General features: G+C 38.5%; 1 protein-coding gene across 4 annotated transcripts in view; it reads left to right on the top strand.

Moving 5' to 3' along the window:
- Nucleotides 1-21,269, top strand: part of Eato (Engulfment ABC Transporter in the ovary) — an 854,933-nt gene that overhangs the window by 542,343 nt on the left and 291,321 nt on the right. For all 4 annotated transcript variants that reach the window (XM_067766015.1, XM_067766013.1, XM_067766012.1 and 1 more), the window contains one exon: nucleotides 16,453-16,684. In XM_067766015.1, coding sequence (XP_067622116.1) covers nucleotides 16,453-16,684 — 232 coding nt within the window. The remainder of the gene's footprint in view (nucleotides 1-16,452; nucleotides 16,685-21,269) is intronic.

Below are 21,269 nucleotides of genomic sequence, written 5' to 3'. Positions count from 1 at the left end.
GAAGTATCATGAAGATAGTTTTGAAAAACTGAAGAAAGATCCGAAGAAACTTTGGAAATATCTTAAAACGTTATATAAAGTTGAGTCTAAGCCAATGAATAGCTTGATAATTGAAAAGAACAGGTATTTGATGCTTCTGAAATAGCTAATAGATTAAATCAGTTTTTTGTCGGTAGTGTGGAGGGGATAGTTCAAAATATACACAATGTAACTAGCTATAAAATGGAAGAGAGAGCTGGATATGCTGCATTATGTGAATTCCCAGAAGTAGATAAGGAATCTATTTCAAAAATAGTAAAAAACTTAAAAAATACGATTGACCCTGATGAAATAAGTTGTGATACAATTAAAAAACTATGGGAAGTGGTGGGTGATGAAGTAACTAGTATTGTACATCAGTCACTTACACAGAGAAGTATGCCGCATGAACTAAAAACGTCAGTGATTGCGCCCATCGCCAAAATCAAGGGAAGTGTGCATTGCAATGACCTTAGGCCAATTAATACCCTTCCAGTGATAGAAAAAGTCATTGAAAATATTGTACAAGAAACATTGCTTAAGCATATATCTGAAAATAGATTACTTACAAGGCACCAGTCAGGCTTTAGAGAGAAACACGGCACAGAATCGGCTTTGCAACTAGTTATAAGAGGACTGGTTAAGAGCCATTGATGGAGGTGAAGGTGTACTAGCAGTTTTTCTAGACTGCAAAAGAGCATTTGAAACTATTAGTAGGGATCTTTTGTTGAAAAAGTTAAGCAAATTATATAATATCACTGGAAGAGTTTATGAATGGATAGAAGATTATCTAAGTAACAGATATCAAACTGTAAGATTCAATAATAAAGTTCAACAGGAGATAGAAGTAAGACATGGTGTTCCACAAGGAAGTATATTAGGTCCGTTGTTGTTCATAATGTATATCAATGATTTGCCAGGAGTATTCCATCATTGCAAAATACATATGTTTGCGGATGATACACTGATTTATTTAAGGGAAAAGGATGTGCAAGTTGTGCTTGGAGAGATGAATGAAGATTTACTTATTGTATACGAATGGTTGTGTATGAACCAATTGTGTGTTAATGTGCAGAAAACAGAATGTATGGTATTAGGAATGCTTGGATATAGGGAGGAAGCTGAAATGAGATCAGTTTTACTTTCAGGGTCACAGCTGGAATGGGTCCAAAGTTATAAGTATCTAGGGGTAATTACAGATAATAGTTTGAGTTTCAAAGTTATAATCCCATTGAATATATAAATGGCAAAATAGCAAAGAAAGTCAACTTGCTGCGTAGATTGAGAAAAACTATTTCGAAAGCAGGAAAAACTACATTATTTAAAATGATTTTGGTGCCTCATATAAAGTATTGTTCTACAATACTATTGATGGCAAGTAAACAAGCAATATGCAAGTTGCAAAAAAATTTCAATAAAGGTATGAGGGCAGTATTGAACAAACGTGATACTGAACGTGTTCAAAATATGTTAAGAGATTTAGGATATTTATCGATAGAAAATGAAGTGAAAAAAGATGTACTAACTTTGATCTATAGAGTTGAAAATGGCCTATTACCCGAATATTTAGAATCTTTAATTAGAAGAAACTCTGATGTACATCAGTACCTAACTAGACAGGCAAATGAGTTTCACTTGGAGCCTGTACATACAACTAAGGACTAAAAATGAGTATTTAATAATGGAATAGCAATGTATAATGCCGTCCCAGATGAAATAAAAAATGTAAGAACCGTTGGATTGTTTAGGGAAAAGATAGGTCTCTAGTTAGATGCTAATGCAATTGCTGTGATATAAAATAATATGTAATAAATATATTTATTCTAGTTTTTAATTATAATTAACTTTAAATTTTGTATACAGCTGGCTGTTAAACCTAATAAGAAATAATAATTCTATAGAAATTAATTGAATTAGCCGTAGGCTACTTTTTAATAAATAAATAAATAATTTGGCTTTCGTGTGACATAAAGGGTACCTTTTGATATTGATTGATCAGCGGGGTTAGGCTAGGTTGAGTTGTAGCCATTTTCGCCTAGCTCTGGCAAAAACTGGACAGTGAAGCATGAAGTGTCTCGATGATTCCATCTCATCGTGCAGTAGGCAGCTGCAGCAAGAGGTGTTTTCCTATATGTTGAAACGTACCGCATAGACTTGTTTCTGTTGTTTATTTATTTTTGTAGCTGTGCTTCGCCCCATCGAATAGGTCTAACCACTTGCTTATTGTCATCAATGTCCTCTAAAGGGAGTCCATGGAAACTTGTAGTTTGGGTTGGACCAGAGCGATAAGTGCGTTAGAGGCGTTGGTTCCACATTGTAATTGAAAATATGGTTGGTGTTATGTGGAGATGTCTTATTTACTTCAATAGTGTCATAACTCAAAATACATAAATTTTTAATTAATAACGTATAAACGCACTCAACAATGTGAGCTATGTTGTGCCATGCCTTCATATGTGCAACATATGACAGTTAAAATCTTTGAATGGCTCTCTTGAAAAATTCTGTTTCTTGAGTTATGACGTTATTAAAGTAAATATATATATATACATATATATACATACATATATATTATTATGTATGTATATATATTATGTATGTCTGGATTGATTTTGGATAGGTAAGAGTTTAACCTGTAGCGGTATCTAGATCGAAGTTGAGCTAGAGTGACACGCGTCTTCCTGGGAATGTTGCTTTTCTCTTCTGCTAGTTCAGGGTATTTGACTTTATGTGGATATCACTGAGGACCTTTTTGTGTTTTTCTTCTACATATCGCTAAGTTCTCAGGTGCCTTATTTCCTCATAATGCTTGCAGAAATGACCTCTTAAGTTCAAGCGGGAGGCGGGTCCTTTTCAATCAGAAGTCTTCTGCCATGCCCAGGTTTATGGGTATTCAACAAAACTGTTTGTTGAGCGTTTCGTTTCCAACCCTAACTGTGTAGATCGTGTTCTGTAATTTCTTCCAGTGTGTAACCCTGGGTATAACTAATTAAAAGCTTCTTTATTTTAGTATAATTTAAGTTATCACTATATATTTTAATGATAAGACTTTGGAAATTGAAATATATGAGGAGTGATAAAACTTTATTGTATCGTATTACATTGTAACGAACCCCGAATGTCGGGTTTATAGCTGGGGTATAACTCAGCGAATGGGTTCGCCTATACAATAAAAGATGTTAGTTAAACGTTATAAAAAAGTGATGATTTATTTCTAATCCTTCGAAAAATACGTATGTGATTATAATATGTTTAATCACCGAGTGTTTTACACGCCTCGGTGGTATGCCTGGTGAATATACGTAATCGGTGAGCGTTTTACACAACTCACCGGATCCCTAGTAAAATCCGTAATCGTCGAACGTTGTACACGACTCGGCGGTATACCTATCATAAACAGCTGAATTTCGACACCACCAGCTGCTCCGTAGTGGATGTTCAACACAGTCCACCATATACCTCACTCTACGACTTCTAAGCCCAGATTCCCTTGTTCTTGAATTTGCCGCTCCTTTTATACGATTTTTGAGTCGGCTTCCGTTGCTTTACAATAAAAGTTCTTATAACTAAGCTAAATATATGCATGAGTGTTCGCTATCGTTTGACAATTCCATTTCTCCTTGTTCGCTTATACGTAAGTACATATGTTTGTGCATAATTATGTGAGTTCTTACACTCTGAGATAAAAGTTTTCATCTCCTATATATAATTTAATATGTATTATCATTATATATGTTTTAAAATATATGTATGATTGTACAAAGTATATTTAATTCAAAATGTATGTACATATATGTATAAGTAAATTCATTTTATGTCATATATATAAATTATTATAATTCAGTTTATAATTTTAATATGAAATTGTATTATCTACAATGAAAAATCAAAATTTGTGGAGGCCCCGAAAGCCTGTAATTTTGGGGTCTTCACATCCTCCCTCACTTCCGGCTCGTGATTGTTACCTAGCCGCCTCTGCTGATCCGTTTTCATCGCGTGAAAGCTGTAAATTTTGTCCAAAACCATATAATCATAACCCGAACCGTTTTGGTATTTCCTTCTTTAAATTTCCATTTCGCAAAATTTCGTATGTTTATGTGTATAAATGTACGTGTGACTTTGCTAGTTTATAACTTGTTGTTGTTGTTACCAAATAATTATTCCTTCTTAAGTTACGTTGACCTTTATTGTTGTATTACTGTAGCTTTAATACCTTGCAATTCTTATGTTAGTTGCTGTCGGTATCCTCGTGTCTTTGCCCTTTCTTGTATTGCTTGTGTTTGTTGTTGTTGTACCACTGTATCTTTTCATTTCATATTCATATTCATATTTATTGAGTCAATGGCAGAAACCTTTTCTGACTAGATTTACAAGTTTGCAAATTAACTTAAAACTGAATAACTAAAATTAATTCAAGGATGAGATAAATTTTCTCTATAGTAAGACTCAATTCGTAACTTAAGCAAAGGCCTGGGCATTGTAAAGTCAAGATTTAGCCTTCTAGGAATTTTATTAAGCTCTTCGAGGCCTCTTATGAGAGGGGCAAAGCTAAGGTAATTGGTTCTCAGAACTTCACCGTAGAATATATTATGAGAGCGTAGAGATCTACTAGGAACAAGAAAATTTAACTGCCTCAACAGAGCTGAGCAATCAATAGTACCTGAGATAATATCGTAAATAAACATTAAATGTTGTATTGAACGTCTGACATGCAGTGTCATAACATTTATAAGCATGCACCTGTTTGTATAAGGTGGTAGGGATTATCAAAATGAAGGGGTAGGAGGGCAAATCGAATGAATTTACGTTGAACCCTTTCAATTCTAGCAGAATATGTGCTGTAAATGGGATTCCATATGATAGAGGTGTACTCTAATTTAGATCGCACTAATGAATTATACAATATACTCCTAGTGTATGGGTCCTTAAAATCCTTCGCATAACGCCGTAAAAAAGCTAAATTAGCATACGCTTTTGGTATAAGATAGTTAACATGGTTAAGGAAAGTGAACGAAGAGTCGAAAATGACACCAAGATCACGAAATTCTTTGACCGAAGCAAGATATATATTAGCGATATAGTATGTTGACGTAAGCGCACTTGTAGATCTAGAAAACGTGATATGCCAATATTTACTACTGTTAAGTCTCAGATGATTATAAAGAGCATCCAAATCTCCCTGTAGGAGCAATGCATCAGATACAGAGGTGATACGCCTAAACAGTCTTAAATCATCAGCATACAGCAAATAATTTGAATGCTTTAAATATGAGCCGACGTCATTAATGAAAATAATAAATAAGATTGGAGCGAGAATACTACCTTGTGGCAACCCAGAGGTTGCCAAGAACTCATAGGACCTCATATTCTCGATTTCACCAAATAAAATTCAGTTTGTCAGGTATGACTTTAACCATGACAGAAAGGTTGAATGGAAACCAATGTATTCAAGTTTCCGAAGAAGTATTTTGTGGGACACTGTATCAAACGCCTTAGAGAAATCTGTATATATAGTATCAACTTGATACCCATCCTTAAAAGCAGAAACACAGTATTGAGAAAAAATTGCTAGGTTTGTCACTGTTGAACGACACGCAAAAAACCCATGCTGACATGGGTCGATTATTCCTTTAATAGCAAAAGCCAACTTCTCCTTTACTACTTTCTCAAACAGTTTTGCACAGGGTGATAGTTTAGAGATTGACCTGTAGTTTGCTACCTCGCTCTTGTTTCCAGACTTGAAGATTGGAGTAATAGAAACCAATTTCCATTGATCAATGAAAACGCCAGTAGACAATGGCACATTAAAGATATGGCACAACGGCATGCATAGCGAACTACTACATTTTTTAACCAAAAAAGTAGACAGTCCATCAATATCTTTTTTTAAAGAAGATTGTAGGGACGAGATGCCAATAATAATATCTGATTCCGATACCAATAATGAACCAAAGTCCAAGGAATAAGCTGTATAAGAACCAACCCTAACATCAGAAATATTAGAGTAAACAACAAAATTAGATTTGAACTGTTTCATGTATAATAAGTATCGATCTTTAAAAGAAAAGTCATTGGTTACTTTGTACAACTTAAAATACTTATTTCTAAGATTTTTAAGCTTTTTTAACCTGGTATTGTACCAGGGTAATTTATGTATTTTACTTCGAAGAAGGGAGAGATTTCTACTAAATATATCAGATAACTGCAGCAGAAAAATTTCAAAGCATTCAGAGGCATTTTTAGCACAGAAAACAGACTTCCAGTGAATTTCAGCAATACTCGAATTGAGTGCATCAAAATTTGCATCTTTGAAATTGTAGGAGGGAGTATTTTGAGTGGTATTGTTGTTAGGTACAAGTTCAATGAATTCTAATAATAAAGATAAGGGTACGTGATGCATGTCCGATTTGCAGATAGGAAATTGACACTCAGATAAGTAAGAACTTAAATTTTCATCGACAAAAATAAGTCCAGTATGTTATTTAGCTGGTTCACAAATGAATTAATCTGAACAAAGTTGGCACTAAAAAGAGTATCTAAAAAATATATTTCATGTTGATGATTGACATTCATAGGTGTTAATAGATTGTCATTTAGCAATTTTGACTAAACAACCCTGTTCAGATTAAAATCACCCAAAACGCAAAAATTACTATTTACGTTTTTTTCGTAAACTTCAAAAATATTATTCACATGCGCGCAGTACAAAGACTCATTGCTACAAGGCGGAATATACGAAACACAAATAAACAGCTTTCCAAACAGCCCACAAATAGAGACACACATTTGGTCCAGTAGCGAGTCAGTATTGTGGAGCTGAACGTAAGATGAAAGGAGGGAACGTCTATCGGCAATTAGTACCCCGCCACCTCTTTGACATCCCCTTTTGATTGGATCTCTATTCCTACGATAAGTATGAAACAAAGCAGTATAAAAAAAATTCTGCGTCAAAAAAACCATTGTTGAGCCAGGTCTCAACTATGACATACACAACGTATTCACATCGTGAAGTGACTAAGAAAATATCCTTAACTTTAGCTCTCATCCCCGAGATATTTTGGTATTAAATATTTATATTATTATTCGTGCTTTCTTGCGTTGTTTGTTGTTGTACCATGTAGCTGTGATATTTCCTATTACTTATGTTAGCTACAGATGGTATGCGCGTGCATTTGCCCTTTATTGTATTGTTTTTGTTTGTTGTTGTTGTACCACTGCATTTATATTTCGTGTTTGCATGTGATGTTTGTTGTTGTACCATTGCATTTCTTTATTCCTTGATATTGTGAGTCAGCGGTGATTTGTTTGGGGATGCTGTTTATGGTAGACGGAGTAGATAAGCGTTGTTTGGCGTGTACCAGATTGGGGTTTCCGTTGCGAAAACATTTGGTTACCAGTAATATAATATAAATGTGATGGTTACTATTATTATGATTATTACTATGATATAGTGAACAGTGCTATTATGATTATTAGAGCATTATTATTAAAACTAATAATAATATTATAGAAAATAAAATTAATATAATTGTAATAATTATTAGGGCAATGATTGAAATTTATGTATCGTGTTCATATTGTGATTTACCATCAGATTTCTTCGTGCTACGCCTTCCTTTATAGTTTTCGGTGATTTTACTCTTCGGTTGTGTTTGAAAAGATGTAGATGGGCATCTGTGGAGGGATTTGTTGCGCTTTCGCTTCCCCCGTTGATTAACTTGTTTAAGCTCGCTTAGATGCGCTGTTCTCTTCTTGCCTTGAAACGTTTTGTCCAGTTCGACGATGACTGGTGAAATAAAACTCGTGATTCTATGGGGCCCGCTGAATGTTGGTGCTAGTTTGGCCGCAAAGTTGTCGGTTGCCTTAGACAGATGGTGTTTCTTTACCAAATCTCTGTCTCCTATCGCCTGATTCCACTTCCTTCTCCGCAAATTATAATGTCGACGCACGTTGCTGGTTTCTTCGTACCATTTGAAATATTTCCTTCATTTTCGCTACTTTTTCATTTGCCGTTGTTGTGGCCTCGCCTGAGCCAAATGTTCGCTCGTCGTATAGGGCGTTTGGGATCAGTGGCTCTCGTCCTTGTACCAAGAATGCCGGGCTGTACTCTGTTGCCTCGCGCACACTCGAATTTAGTGCTAACATTATCTCTGGTAATAACTCGTCCCAGTTGCGTTGTTCTTTTCCTGTGAATTGTGCTAACATCCGTTTGATGTTTCGGTTTGCCCTCTCCGTTTGGTTCTCTTGTGGTATATAGGGTGCTGTCAATTGGTGCTTTACTCCATAGTCCTGAATGAGTCTCTGCTCGTGAACTGGGCACCGTTGTCTGTAATAATGACCTTCGGAACTCCAAATCGTGATAATATACGGTCTCTAAATGCTTTGATGAGGCTATCCGCTGTTGCCTTACGTAATGATACGATCTCTACCCACTTGGTGAAACGATCTAAAAATACTAGAACCACGGTATTGCCGTGTTTGAACGTAGTAATGGTCCAACGAAGTCTGCGCACACCGTTGCCCACGGTTCTTCTGGAATTTGGGTTAACATTTTCCCTGCTGCTTTCTGTTGATTAGGCGTGTATATTTGACAGGTTGGACATTGTTGTACATACCGTTTTATATCGCGAAACATTCCTGGCCAGTAGTACCTTGTGGCTGCTCGAGCTATTGTCTTCCGGATACCAATGTGTCCGGCACTTGGACTGTCGTGCACTTCCTGTAATACTTTACCGCGTTGATCGCGTCTTGATCGTCGATCTGAACTGCTATGTGCCGATATAACTCACCGTTTTCAATTATGTAGTCTGGAAACTTTTCCGGGTTTCGTTTAATTTCCTCCTTCCTTTTTCCAAGCCATTTACACGATGTTTCGTTTTCGTGTTCCAGTCTGTTGAGTTGTGCGTCTTGCGGCTGTCGTGACAGTGCATCCGCTACTACGTTAAGCTTACCTTTCCTGTACTGTACATCCAACGAGTATTGTTGCAACTCCAATGCCCATCTCGCAATACGTCCCGAAGAACTTTCGATGGCGTTCAACCATTTCAATAAGTGGTCCGTGATTACCGTGAATTCGTAGCCCTCCAGATATGGTTGCATTTTGCGTATAGCCCATACAATGGCTAAACACCATTTCTCCGTGGGTGAATAATTAATTTCTTCTTTGTTGAGGCGGCGGCTGGCGTACGCGATTACCCGCTCTGTGCGAGGACTGCTCCTAGTCCAAAATCGCTCGCGTTGTTGTTGTTGTTGTTGTAGCGATTAGTTACTCCCCGAAGGCTTTGGGGAGTGTTATCGATGTGATGGTCCTTTGTCGGATACAGATCCGATACGCTCCGGTAACACAGCACCATTAAGATGCTGGCCCGACCATCTCGGGAACGATTTATATGGCCACATTAAACCTTCAGGCCATCCCTCCCTCCCCACCCCCAAGTTCCATGAGGAGCTTGGGGTCGCCAGAGCCTCGTCTGTTAGTGAAACGGGATTCGCCGCTCGAAGGTGAGGTTGACAATTGGGTTGGAGAAGCTATATATTGCGCTACACAACCCCTTGAATCCACATCGCTCGCGTCTGTTTGTAATGTGAATCTTCGTGTAAAATCTGGGCACGACAGTACTGGTGCTTCGGTGAGTGAATAATTCAGTGTCTGAAGTGCTGTTTCTTGTGTTTCGGTCCATTTCCATCTCTTACCCTTCTTTCACATAGTTGTCAGCGGATGCACTATTTTTGAAAACTCTGGTACGAATCGGCGGTACCAAGATGCTATACCTAAAAATCTTATTAATTCTCTTACGTTTGTTGGTGCTTGCAATTCCTTAATCGCTGCTACTTTATCTGGGTCCGTGTGTATGCCCTTTTCGGTTACGACATGTCCCAGATACTTCAGTTGCTTTTTGAAAAACTCGCACTTTTCGGCGTTGATTCTTAAATTTGCTTTTCGTAGACGTTTAAGCACTTCCGTTAGATGTTTAATATGCTCCTTTTCTCCAATAGCTCGTTTATCTCCATATTAAACGTTTCCTGCATCTTCGGATTCCGTGGAAAGTATCTTTGTTTTATTGGCCGATCATCACGCATGATTATTTTATGCGCCGCGATATTTGAGGTACCAGTCATATTTTCGAAGCTAAGAATCTGTTCGTCTAGGAAATCTTTAACTCTTGTAGTGTTTTCACACGGGCTTTGTTGGTCCGTAGCATTTACATCGGGCTCGCCTGCCTCAGTTATTGTCCTGCACATAACCTTGTCTTTGATTGCATCTTCTGCTTGTAGCGTTACCGTGTGACCGCCGAAACTTAATGATGTGTTTGCCCTGGTGAATATGTCCATGCCGATGACAACTTCTTCTATTAGCCCTGGGAGAACGAGTATTTCGCTGTCGTACTTCTCTTTCTCAACCTCTACATCTGCCACTATTGCTTCCTTTATCGTGCTGGCTCTACCGTCGCCCAATACCACTCGGCTTCGTACCTGTCTCAAAATCGCCTTACCTAATCTCCTCGAACATGTCTCACTCATAAAACTCCTTGTCGCTCCTGTATCTACTGTTGCTGTTACTTTTCAGCCATTTATCTCTACGTCGGCCAAAATACGCCCTTCCGTTTGCTTCAAAATAGTTAGACCTCCCGAATTTGTATTGCTGGAGACCCCACCCCTCGGGTCTGATCGAGTCTCCGGTCGTTTCCCGACGATGCGCGGCAACAATTTTTTTGTGAGAATATTGTGCCGACCGCATTCCCAACAAAAGTCTCGACGTTCATTGCGGCACGCATAGGCACGATGTCCGTTTTCACCACATCGCCTTCAGGCGGTCCTGGGGTTCGTATACGGTTGTATTGTTGGTGGGTTACTTCGCTGTGTATTGTCATTGCCAATCCTGCCTCTTGGCTCTACATCTGGTAATTTTTGTATGGAAAAATGCCGGTCATCTGGACGCCTTGCTGGAAGTGCTTTTGCCACTACTCTCTGCGCATCTCTGCCATTCGTGATATTTTCGAAGTCCTCTGCCAGACTCACCAAGCCTTCGAGCGTCTGAAATTCAGTTCGCTTTATATATAATTGATACTCACTGTGGCATTTTCGGTATGTTCTTTGCAGTCTTTGTTCCTCGGTGAGGTTCACGTGTCTCACGATGTTCTGTAGTTCCAAAACGTAATCCTTGAACGACTCCCGTGGTCGTTGTGTTCGCTGACGTATCTCGTCTTCCAGCCTTTCGAAGTATGATGCGCTCAAGAAGAAGCGTAAAAAGTCGTGTTTAAAACTGTTCCATTCGCTCCAGTGACGATTATTGTTCCGCAGCCATACCAGGGCTCGGCCCTCGAATAATTCTTGTAGCGATCGAGGGAGTGAGTTAAGTTCCATTTCATATCCCTCCGCCAGCTCTTCTACTCTCTCGGCGAAACTCAGTGGGTCACCTTTGCCATCGTACTCGGTCCAATACGCAGACGATAGGCGGAGGTTGGGTAAGTTGTCCTGCAAATTGATATGACATATTAGGTATCGCAGGTATGCTTACGCATTCAATGTTGTTGACCGGGTCGCTGGTCGACTTCCGGAAGCAGTACCACTGTTGTTCTTGACCTTGTTGATTAGTGCTTAATGTTGTTTTCGAATGCTTTGTTTCCAGCTCTGCGAAACGTGTATTGTAGCTCGTATTTTGGTTAACAAATTGGGCGAACTCCTTCCTCAACTCGTCGATGGTTTCGCTGTTGTTGAATCCAAACTCGGCCGCGTATGTCAAAAGATCTTCCTTCTTTAGCTAATAAATCCAATTTACCTTGACCATGTTGTTTTGTTATATGTTCCGGTGAAATAAAATATATGTCCCCTTATATGTATAAGGGTCCCTACTCGGGCGCCAACTGTAACGAACCCTGAATGTCGGGTTTATAGCTGAGGTATAACTCAGCGAATGGGTTCGCCTATACAATAAAAGATGTTAGTTAAACGTTATAAAAAAATGATTATTTATTTCTAATCCTTCGGAAAATACGTATGTGATTATAATATGTTTAATCGCCGAGTGTTTTACGCGCCTCGGTGGTATGCCTGGTGAATAAACGTAATCGGTGAGCGTTTTACACAACTCACCGGATCCCTAGTAAAATACGTAGTCGTCGAACGTTTTACACTACTCGGCGGTATACCTATCATAAACAGCTGAAATTCGACACCACCAGCTGCTCCGTAGTGGATGTTCAACGCAACCCACCATATAACTCACTCTACGACTTCTAAGCCAAGAGTCCCTTGTTCTTGGATTTGCCTCTCCTATTATATGATTTTTGAGTCGGCTTCCGTTGCTTTACAATAAAAGTTCTTATAACTAAGCTAAATATATGCATGTGTGATCGCTATCGTTTGACAATTCCATTTCTCCTTGTTCGCTTATACGTAAGTATGTATGTTTGTGCATAATTATGTGAGTTCTTACACTCTGCTATAAAAGTTTTCATCTCCTATATATAATTTAATATGTATTATCATTACATATGTTTTAAAATGTATGTATGATTGTATAAGGTATATTTAATTCAAAATGTATGTACATATATGTATAAGTAAACTCATTTCATGCCATATATATATAAATTATTATAATTCAGTTTATAATTTTAGTATGAAATTGTATTATCTACAATGAAAAATCAAAATTTGTGGTGGCCCCGAAAGCCTGTAATTTTGGGGATTATAACATACGATAGTAACCAAATCTAGATAAATTTTTAATAAATTACTCTTTTAGGACCAAAAGTACGTTGAAACATATTTTAAAGTCCTACTTAGATATAAAAAGGTCGAATTGATTATCGAAATACCAATTCAGCGATAATATTCAATTAGTCGTTCACGTGTATCATCATGCCGAATACGAATCAAGTAGTGCAATCACGTATGTTATGATCCGAAAACCATGGCGTTTTACTATCAGTGCCTGAAAACCATTTTCACTCAAACGATAACTATGCATCTAACGAATACTATTCGCCGCTCGTTCACATATGTTGTTAATCCGATACCGTGGCGTAGTGAGGGGGGAAAGGGGGGCAACTTGCCCCGGGCGCACAGGGGGCGCCAAATGGTCCGCAAAGAGGAACTTCTTTGATAATTTGTATTTTTATTATAACTGATTTCTGGAAAAAATTTTCTATACTAAAAAATGCATGCATATATTCGGAACACTTGCGACAGGTTGTGTATTAATTGAAAGCAAATATATTTTTTTTCTCACGTTCAACGTTACGATGAGAATTATTAAAAAATGCTTTAACAAAAACTGTCAAACGTGAATCTGAAAAACGATGGGGCGTCAGAATACAAGCGATTAGCGTTTTCGTCGATAGGCTAGATAATACTTAGGTAACACTTAGAACAATTAGCAGAGGACACTAACACCACAAGTGACACCAGAAGCGAAGCTACAGTTCTGTTGCAAAATATACTAAATTTTAGTTTCATAACATTACTTCATTTCTGGTATGTGTGCAGCTCAGATTACAAGATTCGAGGATGAATTTTAGAGAAGCGTATCATGATCTTAAATCTTAGCTACTGAACTATGTGATATTCGAGACACTCTCTGTGAAGAAGCAATAGAAAAAGCGAAGTCTCTTTATGAAAAAATGGGATATTGATATAATAAAACGTGTAAGAAGACGCCGCACAATGCCCGGAGAATCGGCTGGAGATGTTGTCTTTCCGCAGAATGTGAAATTTCTCGCGTTATGAAAAGTGTTTTCGATCATCTCCAACAAGATTTACACGACTAAATGACCTTAATTTTAGATTTGGATTTCTCTTAGACCTTGGAAATTTGTTAAACAATGATGATAATAACTTAGAAAGAAATTTTAAGAACTTGGGTGTATTTTATAATACAGATTTCGATGGAATAGAACTATTTATAGAAATATGTGACTGCAAAGTATTAGGTATTTCACAGTAGAAAAAATTTTTATTTTATGGAGATGTTTTTCCAAACTTGCGAGTGGCGGTTCAAATACCTCTGAGCATTTGCTAGCTGCGAACGTTCATACAGCAAATTAAAACTGGTTTTGACATATTTACGGTGAACGATGGGGCAAGGTCGCCTAAGTGACCTAACATTATTAAGCGTGGAAAAAGAAACATTTTAAATGTTAAATTTTGATGATATCATTGATATATTTGCTTCCTCAAAGTCAAGCAAAATTTGCACCTAGATATTAGCTTTACTAATGTATTATAATCATATTATTAATAAATATGTATTGGAGTCTACTTAGAGATGATATCTGCAGCCCATGATAAAAATATAGAAAGGTAAAACCATTCCCTTTTGATTTAAAAAAAAAAAAAATAAAAATAAAAATTTCTCTAAAAACTTTGTGGAAATGCCAAACCAAATTATACAAACAAAACTTTTAGCATATTTGACTTCAAATACCCGATAAAAAATAAAAATAAAATAGATCGCAAATTTGGTATGAATTTTTTTAGTTCGGTTTTACAGCTTGCTTCATTTTTTTGTTTAATTTGTACGATTTACCATGCATAGTCATTTGCTCATACCAGTATCCAGCTTACTTCCATCATTAGAGATGTTGCAAGTCTTCGCAGCTGGACGATTCACCTAGTCAAGCTGGGGGATACTAATATGGTGACACCTTTTCCCCCACTTTGGCGTTAAGTGGGACATCCCGGTTTTGTTTTGATGACATGCAGAGAGCAGGGCACATATACATTTTCCTTTTTATCATAAAAATCGAAGTGGGGTAGAGTAACGCGCATATCCTTCGGAAGTATGCATTCTTCTTTGGCGATGACTGTAAAGACGGGAGCCTGACTTTGAAGGAAATCACAGAATCTGCGTTCGTGTTGCTCTGGATCATACTACACCAGATCTCGTCATAGGGCTTATACAGAGATCTTCTTATCTACCTTGGAGGCGCAACTACATCAATCAATTGTCTTTTGGGATGCCTCAGTGCTCAGACGTCTTAAGAAGATATTCCGTGGCAGTTCTAAGTGGGAAATTTGGCAGCCCTGCAACTTTCTCCGTTGCAGCGGTTTGAAGATTTTGATGCATCTTTGTGCATTGTAGGCAATTTCGGATGCATTTGTATTGAAGCAGAGACTGTGTTCGAATGTCACAACCTAAAGTTGTTGGGGTTCCACAGTAGTAACGTTATGCCATCGAAGTGGCTGTCCACTTGTTGTGTTATGTGCAAGGTCCACGTCGCAAACAATATGATCATATGTACATTGAATCAGTGCCAAGTCTAGTGATGTGAAAAATTTGAAGAGACAAGAGATATAAATGTTTATTTTGCAGCATAGTTTTCTTTTGTTGATTCCAGTCTGCATTCGCAGAGCCACGAAGCTGCCTTACAAAACTAAGTTCCTCCTATAAGCCTTTCAACCCGCCGGGGAATGAGGCTCCCTCCATTTTTGTCCTTCAGCAACGAAGGCAATGTTTCCTATATTTCAAAATGAGGGTGCCAGAGTTATGATGAATTTCCCACCGTTATGATGGCTTTCCCATGGGATTCGTGCTATTAGCGAGCTTTGGGCATTATTAATCGTAGTGATTTTGTTTAGCTATATTTTATTAAAATAACTTCTTAAAAATAAACGATTGTGGGCACACAAAGAAATATATTTGTAGTATGGCACTATTGTGAATATTTGATTAGAACTATCACTGCATTGCCGGCAGTTGCTAACATTCGCCAGATGGCAGCGAAATTAATAGATGTTTGCATGTAAGTTTATAGATGTTTGATTTATAGAACAGCTCACTTCTGTTGATATTTAATATGAGACTTTTAAATAATATTTTCTCCGGGCGCAAGAAAACTTCACCACGCCACTGAACCGATACTCGATTTCAGAGACATTGTAATTTATAAGTTTCGATCAACGATTGTAAAACGTAAAACGGGCCTATGTTTTTACGTGACGAGTCATACTATCACGGATGTTATGATCTGTCCCTAATTATTGAGATTTGTAACGTCTAAAGAAAACTGTACTTTACCAAGGGAATAGGACTAGGCAATTTTACTTTCTAAATAGTGACTTTCGGATCATCTAAAAGGGATTTTCTGTAATTTAAAATTGGAAATTTGGAAAATTTAAAACAGGGCCATCATTGATCAATTAAAAGTTTTTAAATTTACAATATGAGATCTCGAGAAAATTCCGAGTCCCGGGATTTTAATAAATATAATCCCATATTCCGGTATGGTGAAATGGCTAGGGAATGATTCGGGATCGGGATCGCCGGCACTAGATGCCTTAATTGCAGTGTAGAAGGTATTGCTTTTATGCTAATGAGACTCTGAAAAGAAGATATCATTTTGGAATATGTCGTTGCAACCATCGCTTGAAAAGATTTTCTGAAAAAATAACGAAAACGTTGCATTAAATATATGTTTTTTTTTTTCTTAGGTGATCATTCCGATTATATGTCTTGTGGTTGCCTTAACCCTGATGCATTCAATGTCCCTAGTTACAAGGGAAGACAAGCTGGCTTTGAACTTGGAACATATTCAGAGAGGAACTATACTGATTAGTGGTGCTAATTCGGAAATTGTCAATATTTTAAAAAGAGAAATTGGTAGATACGATGGGATCAAGGTGGAGCTACTCACGAACAATAGAGCCGAAAATATTACTGATTGTATGTCAACTTTTAGCATACCCACATACAGAGCCTTTCAAAACTAAGCGTTGGTCGTAGTTGTTTGCATACAAATGCCGTTTGCTTATTATAATTTTTTGTAGTTAAGCAAAAAGGAACTAAAATAGTCCGGTTTGAAAAACGTTTCAAAGTAGTGTTTTTAGTGAAGCATTATCGATGTACATAAAATATATTCCAATGCAGAATCTTCATTTACGAAGAAGTGCGTTGACCAATTTTGAATACTAAGAGCGCATACAAAGCGATAGCGTTTCTCTGATAAGAGCGAACTAAAAATGATTGAATAGGACAATTGAACTATAAAGAGCTATTAACCGACGTAGACCTATGGAAATGCGTCTGCCTGAAGAGAACTCGGAGCGAGTTTTTGGCAATAACATCATCACAGATTAAGTGTTACATGGTAGCTCGTTAAAGTAAACTAAAAAGATAATACAAAGTAAGAAAATATCTGGAAAAGGTTTATGTATACGGATTACCTCATTCATGAAGATGCACTAATTAATTTACACATAATTTAATGGTATAAGAATGGTCAAACCATACACAAAAAATTAAAGTGCGGTATTAACACTTTTCGGAGTAATATCAAAACTATTCTGGTGTTACTTCCAAATTTAGAACCAAATAGAGCTATGTAAAAAAATGTAGTGTAATTGTACATACAAAAAAGAAAACTTTTTTCGGAGTGACTAGACAACTAATTTATGGTATAACTTTTAAATTTAACACCAAAATAGAAACTTTATAACTGTCTTGCCGTAAACGGTGTTACTCGTTGTATTGAGTAATGCCCGATGTGAACACCAAGGCGCCGTGATGTGGTGGTAGTGTTATCCGCCTTTCTCACCGCAGGTCCTGGGTCCAGGTCCTGGCTGAAGCAACATACAAAAAGTTTTTGTTTTTTTTTTTCTAAATCTTCAGCATTTTGCTCATCGATTGGAAAAAAATTTCAATTGCAAAGCCAAAAAAAATTTACATCTCGCTTAATTTGTTTTTGTTTTCCCATTGACAGAAAAAGCAGAAAAATTTTGAAGCTTTAGAAAAAAGACGCCCGTTATTATTTAAATTAAACTTTTTAGTGTTGTTTTTTTTTTCAGCACTACTATGTTACAATAGGATGACTACCCAAAATACCGAAGTCACCTCTATGCGGTCTGAAAACTGGAAAAGTAAAATCAGCTGATTGACCATCTCAAATTCATTAATACACGTGTGGTCAATTATGAATCTACGGCTTGCTAAAAAAATATAGTAATCACTATGCGATTTTCCTTGTGCTTAGCTGAATCTGGAGGCAGCTTTCGTAAAAATATGCTCAATAATTGAGCCAAAGTTTTTCAGGAATCGAAGCGAAGGTTGCGGTTCAGTAAGATTATATACTTCAATAACAATGAAATACAAATTTTTGTTCCCCTTTGCGCAAACCTGGAACTAAACTAGTCGCGGTTTAGCTATCTGTCAATACGTTTTCTGAAAGGCCCTTTCCCGCTTAATATACAAGTGGTTATTTTGAGTTCAGGGAAGACACGACTAAGGTAAGAATTAAATTCAAAACCCTCCTCAAAATACAATTAAAATACCATACAAACGATTTTCAGTACATCATAGATATTTGGGTTCTTGATATATGTGTGTAAAAAACATTATGTTAATGTCGTGAAAAATCTTTATGTTTTTCCATTTTATGTTTTACTGGTGAAAACATGAAAAGGCATCCATGCAATCTAAGAAGAACAAGATGTCCGAACATGGTGGCACGGACAATGAGGATGAGTTGAGTAGACCAGCTGTACTGGAAGACACCGAATTAGATGAGCTTTGTAAAAAGTTAGAAAATCTACAAGCAGCCTTGAATGCATCCTACGAAAAGAATAATTTGCCGAGAGAGAACTGTCGGCGCATATGAAGCCAGCGTCATTAAAACGTGAGGACATTAAAACTACTAGTACTTCTGCTGGCGTGGACTTGCGCATTGCATCGTAACAAGTTTCCACACTTAAAACTATTGCCAGTACTTCAAGAAACTATAATATCTCAATGGTAATTTCGTCTTTTAATAATACATCTGCACTATAAGCGCCTTTGGCGCAACATATTGCCATGCCACTTCAGCCGAAGTATTCACAAACTTCATCGCATATCGAAATTGCAAAAACGCCATAATCGTTGCACGCCGAACTGTGGTTCGATTCTAACCTCAAATGATGTGCACGAACTTAAACAATCTCGCACATATGGAACTAAGTTCATGGGCACAAATGCGCTGCTGTGTTTAAATAATTCGATGCCAAACTCCACGCAACATGCCAACGTGAATAGTCGAAAGCTGGTTAATTTTCGAGAATGTTACGGCTCGCCTGAAGAGTTTCCCATGTTCTGTGTTGTACTTCGAAACAATAAACATGTATGGATATAAAAACCTCAAAAAAGGCATTTAAAGCGAGAGCTCGAAAATATTGTTATGGTCTCAAGAGGCACCCAAAGGGAGAGTTCGTAAGTGCGTGCAATCGTTACCAATCCACCGAGCGTGAGGCCTATCTTAAACTCTCGAATTTTTCCAGGGGCATCCAGAGCTTCTGATTCGTAGTTGGGTGGCGAAATCACGTCTTTATCTAGCTGCTCTCAAGTTTCTCAAGTCTCTTGGCGATAAAACCGCAAGGGAGCTATCACGGGCCGTGAGCTTTGGAGCATTGGACGGTGCCGAAAATCTCTTTATGAAAAACACAACAGTCACTTAACTTTGGAATAATTGCGGAAAAGTTTAAGGAATTTGAATGCCTTCCATTTAAATCTTACAATAATAGCACGGCACTGGATGAATTTAGTGCACTTGGTTGGGTATTGTGGTTGTTGTATAAACAGTGCTTCGCCCCATTCAATAGATGCGACCCCTCGCAAATTGTCATCAAAGTCCAAGGAAACTGGCAGTTTCAACAGGAGTGGACCATAGTGAGACGGGCGTTAGAGGCGTTGGTTCCACATTGCAATTGAAGAGATGGCTGGTGTCATGTGGGGCACATCGCATGTAGGCCAGACATTACGTATGTCGGGGCTGATTCTGGACAAGTAAAAGTTTAACTTGTTACAGTATCCAGAACTAAGATGAGCCAGCGTGAATCGTGTTTCACTTGGTAGTGTGCTTTCTTCTTCTGCAAGAGTAGGATATTGTATATTGATAACAGCGTTCACCGGTCGTCCCGGCGCGTCCCGGTAAAGGCGTTTACCTATTCTGGATTTTTCTTAGGGCCTCCTTATGCTCGTCTTAATCAAACGGCTGTGTTGGCAGGTGCCGTGTCTAAACATAGTGCATATGGAGATGTTGCCTTAAACCTCCTCGAGGCGGGGCAGATCAAGCAGTTGTTTGCTGGGGTGCCCCGGTTTGTACAAATTTAGCAAAAGCTGCCTGTTCAGCATTTCGTTATGCTTATTAATATTGAGTTCTTTGGCTGCCGGCAAGCGATTTGAAGGTTTTTCTGCGCCTTTGATAGACTTTAATACAATTTCGCTATGTAGCTGACCGTCGGTAGAGTAATACCATCGGTATTGTCGGTGATAATACCAGGTTGCGCTAGGTGAAAAAAGGAGAAAGGTCGGGGAGGTAGCTGTTTATTTTAGAACCTAGTTCATCTATTGGAGGCCCAGGCCCCGTTGCCATTATCCTTCTGGTGGGGAAGAGAGGTTTGATATGTATAAGGCAGTCGGTTCTATGTACCGGAGCGATTCGGGATTTTTCCCTACCAAGGACTGTTATTACAGTGTAACACCATTTAATTTGTTGCGTCCCTCCCACAAATTGTCATCCTCCCAGCAGCTCCTTGCAGCAGTACTGCTCCATATTCTCTTGCTCCGGGAAGGTGTCGAATCCAATCCGGGTCCGTCTCCTGACCCCGGTCCTGAGAAATGGTTTTGCTGCATCTGCCGGAAAAGAATATCTTTAGGACGGTCATACTCTTGCCAGTGTGTCTCGTGTAAAGGATGGTTGCATCGGACAGACGTCCACGTAACTTCTATAAATCTTTTGTGGCTCCTTGCTGTCCCGTGGTCTACGCCTTAGCGCCTCTCCACTACCTTCTAGCAGCCCCGCTGCTCAGCAAGCCACAATAAGTACCCGCTGCTACTCACGCCCCACGGCGCCACCAACTCATACGGCTGCTCCCACTCATACCTACAATCTCAGTAGTAGATTCGGTAGCAATGCCGAGCTTCAGCCCCTGCCCCCGTCTTCTGCACCCTCTTTTCCGGCAGCAATTCTTTAGGTCAGGGAAACAACCTCTTAGTCCCTACCACCTTTTGCACCGTTTGCCATCACAGAATATATATGTTTGCGACATCCGCTTAATGCAGCTCCTGCCTTGGACGGTGCCACTTTCCTAGATGTTCTGGTATCCGCGACGGAAACCCCCCGACGGGCTTCATTGCGACATTTGCCAGGGCGCAAACCCAAGTACACCGGGTAACCCAATGCTTACCCAGGGACGCCGAGTCCCAGGGCCACAACAGCAAGTGCGTCCTAGCCTTTCACAACCCAGGCGTAGTAACCCGTCACTTACTCCTAGAGTGA

This window comes from Eurosta solidaginis, chromosome 2, assembly GCF_040869045.1.
Source record: "Eurosta solidaginis isolate ZX-2024a chromosome 2, ASM4086904v1, whole genome shotgun sequence".
In the NCBI taxonomy this organism is placed as follows: Eukaryota; Metazoa; Arthropoda; class Insecta; order Diptera; family Tephritidae; genus Eurosta; species Eurosta solidaginis.
Note: the sequence above shows the minus strand (reverse complement) of the source record. Positions and strands in the feature narration are given on the sequence as shown.